Below are 14402 nucleotides of genomic sequence, written 5' to 3' on the forward strand. Positions count from 1 at the left end.
CGAGCATTATTAACTAGAAAGAGAGTTCGAGGGCTAACTCTTTTTCAACCTGGAGGGAATGATGTAGCCTTGGACTTGGACCATGAAGTTGACAAAGTAGAAGACGCCACCTCACACCCTAAGGTTTTTCGAAGATCGGTCCGGGTCAAGGAGAGGTATGCCAGGCAAGACCAGCCCCTGCAAGGATAGTCCTTCCATTCCTTATCTTCCCAATAATTTTAAGGAAAGAAGTTGCACCTAAAAGTGGAAAGATTTGGACTGATTTGGGATTATCTCAGTTTCTAAATAAATTATGCCTAAATAAATAAAGGATCAATCAGCTAGCTAGTATATTGGGTTGATTGAAGATTGGATTGAAGAGTGGATTTCTGATTGAAAGTATTTTGGGTAGATTGAAGAGAAGGTAGGATTCTAATTGGAAGAATATGGGGTTGATTGAAGATTGGAGATTGGAATCTTATTTTCTTTCTTTTCTTCTTTACACTTACTCAATTCTAAGTCTATATGTAATCCTTCATGACAATGTAGAAAGGATATTATGAAGTTTAATGAAAATTGCTCAGTTGAGTATTTGGAACTCTCAATTGGAGTTTCTGTTGCAATTTTGATTTTCTTGTTCGATTGATCAACTCTTGGTCACGTGGGGAACGTGATTTCGATTGTCCCAATCCGTAGCTTCCAATGAGGCTGCATTAGAAACTTTGGATGAATTCTGGGAAGTAGAGTCAAAATTTAATCTCTCTTATTACAGTCAGTGGGAAGTTTAGGCAATAAGGGCCTTGGAATCATCTTTACTGGAGAAAATTATTATGCCAAAGCATTCTCTTGGAGATTTAATGAAAGGATTGTGCTGTGAATGAGCCAAAGCATGTGCTGTTTGAGAAAAGCAATAAGAAATGTTGTGATGTAGTGGCAAGCTCTAATGATACAAAGTGGATTTAGCTGAAGAATTTGATTTGTTGGATATTTTGGGGGACAAGGCATATAATTCATAACTTCATAATCCTTTGTGATTCTCACCTGCATCTTATGGTGGGTCTGGATGTTGATTTATACATCCTGGTATTGAGAGAGGCTTTAAGCTACTGAATGGATGTTAACAACAATTATTTAACCAAGCCATTGAGGTGGGTTTTGTAATTCATGGGTGAAGTTATTTGCATTAGAAGTAGTTTAGTTGTTCTAAGGCTGTTACCTCACCCCTGATGCTAAGGTGGTCTTGGTGGCAGAGTGTTGTTTGTTGGAGACGGCAGTATGTATTCTATTTGTCTTTTTTTTGTGTTTTGACTGGTTGGATGCATTTTATCTGCCTTTGAATTTGCTTCCAATCGTCCCCTTAGTCAAGCACCAGCCTTTGCCCCCCTCCTCTTTCCCACCCTTAAACTTGGTACTGATCCAGAAGAGCAAGCAAGATTAATGCCCTTAGGTGCTGAGTTAACTATCCTGGAGGGCGAACTTGCTGATGTCAATAAATATGATGCTTATCCAAATTAAAAAAGAGAGGGGAAAAAGGAATTAGAAGAGGAGCACAGGGTTGAGACATAAAAAAGGAGACGATCCACTGAGTTCCTGCAGCAAATAATGTCAGCTCATTTGTAGCATGTATTGAAAATAGTGAGGACCTTCCATCTTTCTGCTGCAAAATTTGTCTGGTTCTTCTCAATTTTCCATTTTGTGAGTAAAAAACTCACATTTAACGGAGTGTCTCTATGATCTTGCTCCTTTTTTCGAAGCATTTAACCAGGATTTAAAGTTAGAGATTCTTTGGTCAGGACCTAAGTTCATGAATGGTAATCTAAAGAAAGAGTAGTAGTTTTAGTGTTTTTATGTGCTGTGCTCACTAACCCAAGAATCTTGAATTCTTGATCAGAAACCCATTCACAAGAGTGAGGACTGAGAAACTGTGTTTTATTTGAGACAATCATAATCCAGTGTGTATGTGCCTAGACTTGGGCTGGTCCAAGTTCAGCCCTACCGGTGATGAAGACATTGTGAAGCTGTAGCATTTTCTTAACGAATCTCTTAGGCTGGCCCAGCCTGCTCCATTTATGAAGCGGGCTTTAATTTGAGGTCCATGCATCTCAGGCTCTCAGCTCATCATGGGCTGTTCTTGGATCACCTATTGGGCCAGCTCAATGCCTCAATGTATTTGCCCCTAGATACACTTTTATGTCAAAATTGAGAACAATGTGTTTTGGCATTGACGGAGATTCTGTGGTTTTTTATATGTTGCCATGGCTGATTCCAGATTTGTGCTTAATGGCATCATCTGCTGTGCACCTTTAGTTTTGCTTTTTGAAACTGCTTTTAACCTTTGTCCATCCTTTGTTTTTGTCTTCAGTACTACTTTGAGTGTGTAATCTGTGATCTTGGTGGCAACTTGCTGTGTTGTGATAGTTGCCCTCGAACCTATCATCTTCAGTGCCTTAATCCTCCTCTGAAGGTATATATTGGTCTCATGGTGATTTTCCCAATTTTGTGTTATGTATTTTTAAGCCTTTGTTTGAATGTATGAGTGTGCAACATTAATCTTGTTAAATTTTATTCCTGAAGCGTACTCCACCAGGTAAGTGGCAATGTCCAAACTGCTGTGAACGAAATGATCCTGTAAAGCCCATAAACCATCTAGAGTCCATTTCAAGACGCATGAGAACAAAGATTATTTCTGAAAAATCTAGGACGGGAATTAAGTCATCTAGCTCTCACAAGGAATCACATATCTTGGAAAGCTCAGTTCCAGCAAAAAGATCATCCAGCAAAGTGAAACTTACATTTTCTCATTCAGTCCCATCTGTTGAAAACAAGCCAGATTCTTCCCAGATGGATGTGTCGTGTAGCACAAAATCAAGCCACTCGTCCGAGGGTGGACCTGGAGAAGCTATTTCAGCATGTGGAAATTCTAACATTGAGAAGAAACCTAGTTTGTGTTGTGCAGATGAATCTGCTGACAGGAAGTCGTATTCTCCTGCTAATGAAGTCCAGTCTTCCAGTAGGGTTTTAGAGCCAAATGTTGAACCTGCTGATAGGAAGTCTGACTCTCTGTGTAATAATGGAAATCCAACAAACAAGTTCATATTGACATCCGGTTCTGTCACTCAGAAAGCCAAGAAAAATAAGAGAAAAATTAACGAGGAAGATAGAGATGATAAAACTGGAATTGTCAAGGGAAAATCTACTGTAAAAGTTTCTCGCAAGCTTGGATCCAAATCAACTTCTGCAGGTCCTGAAACTAGTAAACTCTCCCAAAATTATAATTCAGCTGACCATCGGGTTTCAGTATCTATGTTGAAGGAGGTTCTTGGAACAAAATCTTCTCTAGTGCAGCAACAAGTTAAGGTACCTTTTCTTTCTTTTTAATGTTTATTTGCGGCCAACTTAAAAAACAATTTTTTTTTTTGGCACAACTGCATCCTTTCCCTCTAAATCAATTTTGTTGATTTCAGTATAAAATTTCACAATGCAAGTATTATGGTTTCCCTTAATCCTGACCCTTTTATTATTTTTATCATGCACCTTGAATTTAAACTACGTACTTCTCAATGGTAATTCATGCTATGATTGATTATTGCTGAATGGTTGTCCATTCTTATAGCCTTATAGGAGCATTGTTCTATTTGATTCTTTCCAAATAATACTTGAGTCTAGTGCTCAAATATATTGAACTTAGAGATGGAATCACATACTCAGAGAAACAAGAGTTGTTGGGCATGCTGATCTTATCATTGAAAGTAGTCATGTCATACAGTATGCAGCTAACTGTGAGTATTTCGTGTATATTTTTGAGATATGGAACCATTAAATCGCTGATGAGCATGTAACTAAATCTCGGTCGAAAGACTCGAAACTGACCGAAATCTCTGAGTTGTCTCGGTTTAGGGCCTACTCGAAATGAAACCCAGGGTCAAAGCCCTGGGTTTCCCCAAGGAGGTCTAGGGTCGAAACCACGGAACAAGATTTGGCATGTCTCGGTTTTGGGCCTGACCGAAACCGGCACGAAGCCGAAATTTATAACCTTGCTTGTGAGAATGAGGAAGCCCAACCTAGCCTCACCCTTCTTCCGGAATGAGATCCGGCATGTCTTGGTTTTGGGCCTGACCGAAACTGGCCTCGAATGCGAAATTTATAACCTTGCTTATGAGAATGTGGAAGCCCAACCTAGCCTCAGCCGTCTTCCTTTCCCAAAAGTTATCTTTGAAATAAAAGTAAAAGAAGATGCCAGTGTGTTTCCACCATGCCATTGCCTGGTACGTTCACCACGCCAGGCAGAGCCTCAAATTTGGACATGTTGTCAGTATAGTTCTTTAAAAATTGCATGAAAAAACATATAAAAGCATGGGCTGATTGATTTGTGTATGCACGCTCTCTCTCTCTCTCTCTCCCCCTCGCACACATGTATTGTTTTATCCAGATTCATTATTTCTCTCATCTTGACATATGAAACGCTTCAGGAGAGTTTCAACATCCTTATGTGAAACCGTGTGATTATAAAACTGTTTTACCGGTTTTCATTTAATTGTGACAAGGTATTCTATTTTATTCTTATCCTATACTAGTCCTCTGCATATTCAAACTTCTAGTCCTGATGCCATATTTCATACGTATTGCTGTTATAGAGATACATTCCATTTGTTGTCTATAGTTGTCAAGGCGTCGCCTAGGTGACCAGGCGCTTTCTTGGGTCCAAGGCAACATAACACCTTGTTGATACTTCATGAGGTTACGGTGATTTATGTTTATTGTTTTTGATGAATACGTTTGTATTATATCCTATATGTTGGTTTTCTCATATTAGGTCATTACTAGCATAATTATATTATATTGCATTGATATGGCTTCTATATTGTATATAAGCATTAATTATATAAAATTGTCAATGCCAAATTACATATAGTGAGGGCGGGTCTCGGCGCAACGGTAAGGTTCCTCCATCGCTAGTGGTTGCGGGTTTGAGTCGGGAAACAGCCTCCCCCGCTTTGCGGGGTTAAGGCTGTTTACATTATGACCCTCCTTAGACCCCGCAGTGGCGGGAGCCTTGAGCACTGGGTACGCTTACATATAGTAATATACTGCACGCTTAGGGCACCTAGGCAACGTCTTGTCGCCATGACAACTATTGTTGCTTTCAGGGGAACATTATGGTTTTCTCATAGTTTTTGCATCTTTATCTTATTTTTTCTATTTATTTGTCTTGCACAGAGGTGCCCTGAGGGAATATCCCCCTCAACACATGTCTTAGATGGAACAAGGGGTCAAGAAGATAAAATGGTGACCTGTGATGAAAATGTTCCTAGTGACGTTCAACAGGTAAAGATTAAATGGACCATTCAGATTGATTGCTTGAATAACTAATGTGGTTCTATTAGATATAGGCAATAGTTATGCATGACTTTGGGTCAGACTCAAAGTATTAGCTGTTTACGGGATTTGTTGTGCCTGTTATTTCTTTTCTTTACATTACTGTGATAATGCATTTATCCTGCAGGTTGATCGGATTCTTGGGTGTCGAGTTCAAAATAGTGAAAAAGTTTCTTCCTGTCTCAGTCAATCAATCAAATTTTCTGCCTCCCCTGGGATTCCTTCTCATGTTGCATCTGGAAGCAACTGTTCAAGGGCTGCAAATGACATGCCTTCTCAAGATTTACTTGTTCTAGAGAATTGTGACAGGGCATTAGAAGATGAGTCTTCTGGTGGTAAAGTTTTAGATGTTAAGAATGCTGATCTTCGTGCTAAGGGATGTCATAATTCGGTGAACCCTGTTGATAAGGGAAATAGCACCAAGAATGATACCAAAGTAGATAAGATACATGTGTATAAGAGAAGTGCAAAAGAGGGCATTGGAGAGGGAAATGCCATGTTATCAGCAAGGAGACCTTTCAAGCTTCAGAGTTTTATGGCCTCAAGTAGTGGAGTTCGAAATGGATCTACTGTAGAGAAGGAGGATAAGGAAAAATTAACGAAAAAGGCAGTGCCAGAAGAGAATACTGGTGTGGAACGTTCTAGTTTGGACTTTGATTGTAACTGTCCAATGCCAAGAGCATGCAAAAGTCCTGCATCTCCAGATGCTAAAGACATGAAAGATGAGCATAAGGAGATGAGATTGAATTACAGTCAAGAAAACAAAATGCAAGAGTCACCATTGGAGGAATCTACTCCACTGCAGACAGATATAGTTTTGTATGAATTTTTCGTCAAGTGGGTTGGCCAATCTAACATTCATAACAGCTGGGTTTCTGAATCGCAGTTGAAAGTTTTAGCAAAAAGAAAACTAGAGAATTACAAGGCAAAGCATGGAACAACACTGATAAATCTTTGTGAGGAACAATGGTGCCAGCCACAAAGAGTGATTGCCCTCCGGGCTTGCAAGGATGGCACAACTGAAGCTTTTGTAAAATGGCGTGGTCTCCATTATGACGAATGCACATGGGACAAATTAGATGAACCTGCCATTGAGAAATCTTCTCATCTGATTGCTGAATTCAAGCGCTTTGAATCTCAAACACTGGCCAAAGATTCTGCCGAGGATGATCTTCCAAAGAATAAGTGTCAACAAACTGAGATAATTTCTCTTGAAGAGCAGCCCGAGGAGCTTAAAGGAGGTTCCCTGTTTCCACATCAACTAGAAGCTTTGAATTGGTTGCGTAAGTGCTGGCATAAATTGAAAAATGTGATCCTTGCTGATGAGATGGGGCTGGGGAAAACTGTGTCTGCGTGTGCTTTTATTTCATCTTTATATATTGAGTTCAAAGTGAGATTGCCTTGTTTAGTTTTGGTTCCTCTGTCCACAATGCCTAACTGGCTTGCTGAGTTTGCACTATGGGCCCCAGATCTGAATGTTGTGGAGTATCATGGCTGTGCAAAAGCAAGATCTATTATTCGTCAGTATGAATGGTATGCGGGTCATCCAAATGTGTTAAACAAGAGAACTAAGTCATACAAATTTAATGTTCTTTTGACTACTTATGAGATGGTGCTTGCTGACTCCTCCCATTTACGTGGGGTTCCCTGGGAGGTTCTCGTGGTTGATGAAGGTCATCGTCTGAAAAACTCGGGCAGTAAACTTTTCAGCTTGCTCAACACATTTTCTTTTCAACACCGTGTTCTATTGACGGGCACCCCTCTGCAGAACAATATAGGTGAAATGTACAACTTGCTGAATTTCCTGCAGCCTGCTTCATTCCCTTCTTTGTCATCATTTGAAGAGAAGTTTAATGATCTCACAACTGCGGAAAAAGTGGATGAGCTGAAAAAACTTGTTGCTCCTCATATGCTTCGAAGACTTAAAAAGGATGCTATGCAGAATATTCCACCCAAGACTGAACGTATGGTTCCTGTTGATTTATCATCTGTCCAGGCAGAATATTATCGTGCAATGCTTACAAAGAATTATCAGATCTTACGTAACATAGGAAAGGGGGTCGCTCAGAAGTCAATGCTGAACATTGTTATGCAGCTTCGGAAAGTATGCAATCATCCGTATCTTATACCAGGTACTGAGCCTGATTCTGGATCAGTAGAGTTCCTTCAAGAAATGCGCATCAAGGCATCGGCCAAGCTGACACTGTTACATTCTATGCTTAAGGTGTTACGTAGAGAAGGTCATCGTATACTTATATTTTCACAGATGACTAAGCTACTTGATATACTTGAGGATTACTTGACCATAGAATATGGACCTAAGACATTTGAAAGAGTGGATGGTACAGTCTCAGTGGCAGATCGTCAAGCAGCAATTGTACGCTTCAATCAAGACAAAAGTCGATTTGTGTTCCTTTTATCCACACGAGCTTGTGGCCTTGGGATCAATCTGGCTACTGCTGACACTGTCATTATTTATGATTCTGATTTCAACCCACATGCTGATATTCAAGCGATGAATCGTGCACATCGGATTGGGCAGTCAAAGAGACTTCTCGTGTACAGGCTTGTTGTGCGCGCTAGTGTGGAGGAGCGGATCTTGCAGCTCGCAAAGAAGAAGCTGATGCTTGATCAGCTTTTTGTGAACAAGTCTGGATCTCAAAAAGAGGTGGAGGATATTTTACGTTGGGGAACAGAAGAACTTTTCAATGATTCTGCTGGTGTGGCCGGAAAAGGTACCGGAGAAAATTCTAGCAACAAAGCTGAAACAACTACAGACACGGAGCATAAGCATAAAAGGAAGTCTGGTGGTCTCGGGGATGTGTATAAAGATAGATGCACAGATGGCAGCACAAAGATTGTTTGGGATGAAAATGCAATTTTGAAATTGCTTGATCGCTTAAACCTTCAGTCTGGGTCCTCTGAAAGTGCTGAAGGAGATTTGGAGAATGATATGCTTGGCTCTGTAAAGGTGAAATGCAATATCTTTTGTGTTGCTCCATTAACATTCACAATTGCCTTTCTGTTGAAGTGCATTAACATTTCCTGCATCGTTTTGGGAAGTGGTAGATGCACAAACTACTACCGTATATTTGGCTTGTAACTTCATGCCTTGCTCTATGCAGTATTCTCCACTACCAAAGAGCTTTCTGTGTTCAGGGATAATATTTGTTCTCCCACTTTCATTTGAACATAATGTCGAAGTAACACCCTGAACCAAGTAACCGAGTGTTTATGACAGTAAACAGATTCTGCAAGGGATTAAAAGAATCCTAGTTGAAGTTGGTTGTCCAGAAATTGAGGGGCTTGTAGTTTAGGTTTAAGTTGGCTTCAAAGGAATGATGGAATAGGCTAGAGAAGGGTGAAGCTAGGCTTAGAGTTTACATGTCTGACTTTCCTCTCCCCCCCCCCCCCACACACACACACAAAAAAAGAAGAGAGAGAGAGAGAAGTAGAAAAAAAATGTAGGTGTTGCAGTTTATTACATTGGGACTAATGGAAACATTAGGCTAAGAGCATCTTCTGTATTCAAATTCGTCATTTTGCGTTTAGCATTAGTGTGTTTTGACTGTTAGATTTAAGATGGTGGCTGAAATCGAGTGGCAAGTATAGGAAACTGAAAATTCTAATGTAAGACTGGTTTAAAAATATGGTGCCTCTTTACAACTATTGAGATCTCAAGAAATCAGCAGCTGTGAGAGCTTCAAGCATGATTTTTCATCAAGCCCCCTCTCTCTGGGGGTGGATGTCAGAATTCTTATTTGGTGTGATATTTCCAACAGAATCACCACCTATGAGATGTTTTAAGAACTCAGAAACTTAACACACTAAATGTTTTTCGTAAATGAAAAACTCTAGAGGTGCAAATGAAAGTTTTTCATCCCAAGCTCCAATATTTTCCATGCAGTGGTATAACTATCAAATTATGTTGATTTTCATGTCATCTTCTGCTTGCTAGCTAGTGGAGTGTGCTTTTCAAATGACACCTAATGGGAGGATTTTTAGTTAGGTTGTGACCGGGAAATCTGAGGCCCCAAGCAAAAATGGTAATTTCAGATTCTCAAATTATTTTTTGTATTCCTACTGGCCTAGAAATTCAAGTGTAGTTAGTCATGCTTCTCATGTCAATTATTTCGGGCTGTCTAGATTTGTATGTAGCATACAAGCTGATAAAGAAGGTTTTTTGTTTTTTTAAAAACAAATAAAAGCAATAACCACCCAAAAACAGTGAAATGAATACCTAATTATCAAAAAAAAAAAAAAAGAAAAAAAAAAGTGAAACAAAATTGCTTGACAATGTTGAATCCCCCACCTACCCCCCCCCCCCGAAAAAAAGAAGCTCTTCACATTGATCAATTATAATAATTTTATAATCTTGCTGGTTTCCTGGCATCCTGTTTGTGGATGCCAGGAAACCAGATTGTTCTGTTGTATTTGTTACCTAGTGTGGTGTTTATTCCTGAGTTTATTTTTATTAGGTACCTGCAGCAAAGACTATTTTGGTTTTTCCATAATTGTGAAATTAGTAAATTATGTCTATTTGTGATCTTACTTTGGATGCAATGTCTGTGTGGTAGTCATGTCTGTTTTTTTGTTTCAGTTTAATAACCAAATGGAGTTATAAGCCAATCCAACATTTATTCTTTGGTATGTTAAAATTTAAACGTATTCCCCATCTTCTGTGAAATCAGTCGGTGGAATGGAATGATGAGGCAACTGAAGAACAAATAGGACCTGAATTCCCTCCTGCTGTGAGTGGTGATATCTGTGCTCAAGGTTCTGAACAGAAAGACGAAAATGCAGTTGGCGTTACTGAAGAAAATGAATGGGATCGACTTTTGCGTGTGAGGTCAGCAGTTGCTTTACCAGAACAGTTGACAGTATTTAACTCAATTGAGGAATTTTGATTTATCTATATTTTTATTGGTTTTGAAGGTGGAAAAAATATCAAAGTGAGGAGGAAGCAGTTCTTGGCAGAGGAAAGCGTTTAAGGAAAGCCGTTTCTTATACTGAAGCTTTTGCTTCACATCCTAGTGAAACCGTGTGTGAGGTACTGTTTCTTTGTTGATCTTACTTCCAGAACTGAATAGCCCATTCTATGATATTTTCATAAGTTTTGGCTAATTCATCAGTTGGAAGTTTTATTGCATAAGAAAAGTTCCTTATATTTTCTATAAAAAAAAGTGTATTAATGGATATTGTATGTTTTACTCTACATGTTGGAACATAATCGATCATTCAAGTTTAAATGCTCCTTGGCATTATGCGAAACTTATATGCCCTGTTTGGCACACAATTTCTCCAATGCACATTGTATTTTAATGCATGCTAATAAAGTGCCAATAAGGTTGCTGAGCAGTTGGCAAAACAAGGGATGATGCATCCAAAACTTAGTTTTGGGGATGATATCCTATTTTTAAGTGTCCTACTGTTGTTCCTTGTTCTATGGCTCGCATTTGTCTTGTAATTATCATGGCCTAGCTCTTTGAGCTGTTCCCCTTATGGAGGGTTGTGTAGTGGTATTCTCCTAATATATCTCTAAAGCAAGTTAGTTTTAGCCTCTTTATTTGAATATGGTCTTTAGTCATCTGCTTCTTGATGATAGTCAGTAAGCAATATGATTGTTAACTTTAAAGCCTAAATTCTGCGATATGTTCTCTAGGAAATATTGTCCTGAAGTCCAGCCTGGCTATTGATTGTAGAGGGTGCTGGGTCAAACAAATATAGCTTTTAATGCTTTACTTGTTTAAACGATGTAGACAAATTTAACTTAATTGAGATGGTGGCCTTGTGGTTGCCTGGTTGGTGGTGCTTCGAAGTTCTAATGTGTTCAAGGTTCAAATAGCATTATGTAATATTTTGCTAAGATACTTATATAATATTTAATTAAAAGTTCCAGGTTCTAACAGTCCAAGGTCAAACAGTTCATTGACCAAGGCAATGAGTTTGAGTGAAATTGGGTTTGAAGTGTTGATCTGCTTATTTTGAAGAATGGGTGGAAGGTCAACTGGAGCGAGTGGCAGGGATGGGCAGGCTTGGCTGTCAACTGGTACGAGAGAGAGTCCTTACGATTAACTCTATCTAACTTCACGTGGGACTATGACCACTAAAACTCATCAAATTATTTGATACATACCTAAGCTGACAAACCTCTCTAAATTAAAATCGAAGTTACAAATTTAACCCAGTATCACTGAAAATTTATCTCATGCTCTAATCCCACTTAATAAGATGCTACGACATTTGTAACTTAACTTCAATTTACATTTGGACTTCTTAGCGTACATTATAACCCTCCCCAGACCCCGCTGTGGCGGGAGCCTTGTGCATAGTGGATGCCCTTTTTTAGTATATTGCTGGTTTTAAAGCCATCTTATAAAATTTTCCTCCAATTTTAATTTTGGGAAAGAGAATGCTGACTGGGCAAGTGCGGTGCGCTTCCCCTGCGCCCAGGCACAGGGGTGCATGAAATGACCATCATGCCCCGGGAAATTCCACCTCTCCATGGGGGCGCGGCAGTTGGTTTGCGCGCCGCAGTGTCTGTGCAGGGGCAGTGCACCACACGCACCCAGTTAGCGTTCTTTCTCTCTTTAATTTCATACATAGTTGAGAGGAGTTTAGGAGTGTAATGTGACCACTGCGTTCCATTACAATGGAAATGCAATTTTACAGGAGAGTTGTGACACCAATATTATATTGAGCTGAGTGTTTGGTGAGAAAGAAAAACACATATTTGTTGAATATGGCTGCAATGATGATGTTGAGATGTATGAATGGCAAGACTATTCGAGATAAAATTAGAAATACTATTTAAGGGAGCTTAGGGGCTGTACCAGTAACTGAAAAGATGAGAGAATCAATATATATATATATATTGGGTGAATACTATATTCATTACCAAAAGGAAAAGAACTACAAGGGGGGGCCCGAGGGGGCAGGGGAAAGAAAGCAAAATAACTTACAAGAGAGAACACTTTAGAGGGGGCGGAGGGGGGGGGGGGGGAAGGAGAGAAGGGAAGAGGGGAGGCCCCAGGATACAACAATATGCCTGTTCGTTGGGGAGGGAATGCAACTAGGAGAGGTCTTAGGAACTTTACTGATGACATCAAAAAAGATCGAATCCCAAATCTGAAGAAGAGGTCTTGAGTTGGAGGTCCATCTTATATAGCGCTCCATCCAAATCGAAGATATGGAAGCACCAAAAGCAAGTTTCCCAATTAGATTACAAATAGTATTTCCTGCAAAAGACATATCCACTCTCTGTTTTAAGGAAGAATACTTTGTCTTCTAGGCCAGCAACGGTCTAAAACTCCTGCCCAAGCTGATCAGGAGAATGGGCAATCGAACAAAAGGTGATTGATGTCTTCTGGGGCGTTCTGATTAAGGCAGCAAGTAGCATCAACAGGGATGTGCCGATGGAGGAGGAAAGATTGAGTAGGAAGACAGTTGGAGAGAGCTCTCCACACACAAAAGCTGTGCCGAGGGGTGTGGCCTTTGAACCAAATAATCTTTCTTCTAGGTGAAGTTGACCCCCTTGATCTGGTGAGGTCCCAGGCAGATTTAGCACTAAATATTCCAGAAGATGGAAACCAGCTGACAATGTCTCTTGCTCCTGATGGCCCTCTGGAGATGGAGGGGAGAGCATTCCAAATATCTGATAGGAGAGGGGAGGGAATGGGGATCCAACCATTCTGGTCAATGATGTCCAAAACTAAAGAGTGCTTGTGAAGACCCAATCTGTGAATCTCTGTAGCCAATAAAAGGAAGGAGTATTCCCAACAGATGCCAGTGGTCTATCTAAACTTTAGTGGAAGCACCATCATCTATCTTGCAAACAATAGCCTCCATGGCTAAAGGCCTGAGATTTAGGATTTTTTATGCAGATACACAACCTTGGACCGATCCAAACCCAGTTGGGTATCCAAACCAAGATGAACCGGTTCCCAACCATGTTCTGGTTCAGTAGGATATTTAGAATTTATTTTATTTGGGAAATATACGTAATCTTTTATTTTGAGGTAGCTATTAGACTTCCAATTTGAGTTTTATTGAGTTTCTATTTTAGTTAGTCTAAGTTTTAGGAAGTAATTAGGAGTCTTTTATTTCTCTATATATGATGTAATTCCCCATCGTGGGCGACAGATTTGAAGAATGAATTGAGTGTACGGTTTGAGTAGCCTGAGGGCTGTGTGCGTGTGCATTCTTCTCCCCACCCCCCTTTCTTCTTATGCGATTTCTTCTCTCTGTACCCCCTGCAACTCTGGTTTCTCCCTAGTTCCCCTCTTCTCCTAAACCGGCCCTTCACCAATTTGGTATCAGAGCCAAATGATCCCCATCTCCTTCCCCGTCCATCTCTCATCTCATTCTTCTTCTTCCCCCTTCCCAAATCTCTTTCCTATCCTACGGTAACAAGAGCAAACCCCTTTCATCCCACCTCCCTAATCTTCCCATCATCTTCCCCACTGTATCAGCAAACCAAAAAAAAAAACACCATAACATTCCTCTTTCTTTGCCGTCCCCAGCAGAACCAAAAAAAAAACCACCCCTCCGCTACACTCCTCCATCCTCTGACCCCCCCAACAGCAGTTCCATTCCCAAAAAAAAAAAATAATCGACATTGTTGGAAACAAAGGAATCAAATGAAAATCCTGCCCCACTCATCCCTTCGATTCCCAGCGCTAACCTTTCCCCCACCGGCTCTTTCCTTTTTTTTTTCTGCAACTTTGTCGACCCTCACCCTTGCCCTCGTGTTCCACTAGCAAACAGAAACAAAAAAAAAAAAGGAAAGCAAGAAGGAAGAAAGGGTGAGAGACAGAAAATAAAAAAAGACGAAAAGCTTCATACCTGGTTCAGATCATACCACTGCCGGCAAACAAAGCCTCTCAATTGCAGTTGATTCCACTCTTCTGCGACCAGAACTCCTTGACCGACCAAGTTTTTTTTCAGGTGGCAGAACTCCTCAGAGAAACCAGTTCCGTGTCTATCGAAGTCGTGAAGCCCCTCCTTTCCTAGCAGCGCCTTCCTCCATTCTTCCTCTCTGGTTCGAC

At 40.2% G+C, this 14402-nt stretch overlaps 1 protein-coding gene across 3 annotated transcripts in view; it reads left to right on the forward strand.

Moving 5' to 3' along the window:
* Positions 1-14402, forward strand: part of LOC122650239 (protein CHROMATIN REMODELING 4-like) — a 32815-nt gene that overhangs the window by 12975 nt on the left and 5438 nt on the right. For 2 of the 3 annotated variants that reach the window (XM_043843589.1, XM_043843590.1), the window contains exons 3-8: positions 2342-2443; positions 2554-3336; positions 5197-5304; positions 5483-8326; positions 10047-10204; positions 10291-10405. In XM_043843589.1, the coding sequence (XP_043699524.1) occupies positions 2342-2443; positions 2554-3336; positions 5197-5304; positions 5483-8326; positions 10047-10204; positions 10291-10405 (4110 nt within the window). Of the gene's footprint in view, positions 1-2341; positions 2444-2553; positions 3337-5196; positions 5305-5482; positions 8327-10046; positions 10205-10290; positions 10406-14402 lie in introns of those variants that run through there. The other variant, XM_043843591.1, reaches the window with a different exon arrangement.

This window comes from Telopea speciosissima, chromosome 2, assembly GCF_018873765.1.
Source record: "Telopea speciosissima isolate NSW1024214 ecotype Mountain lineage chromosome 2, Tspe_v1, whole genome shotgun sequence".
Classification (NCBI taxonomy): domain Eukaryota; kingdom Viridiplantae; phylum Streptophyta; class Magnoliopsida; order Proteales; family Proteaceae; genus Telopea; species Telopea speciosissima.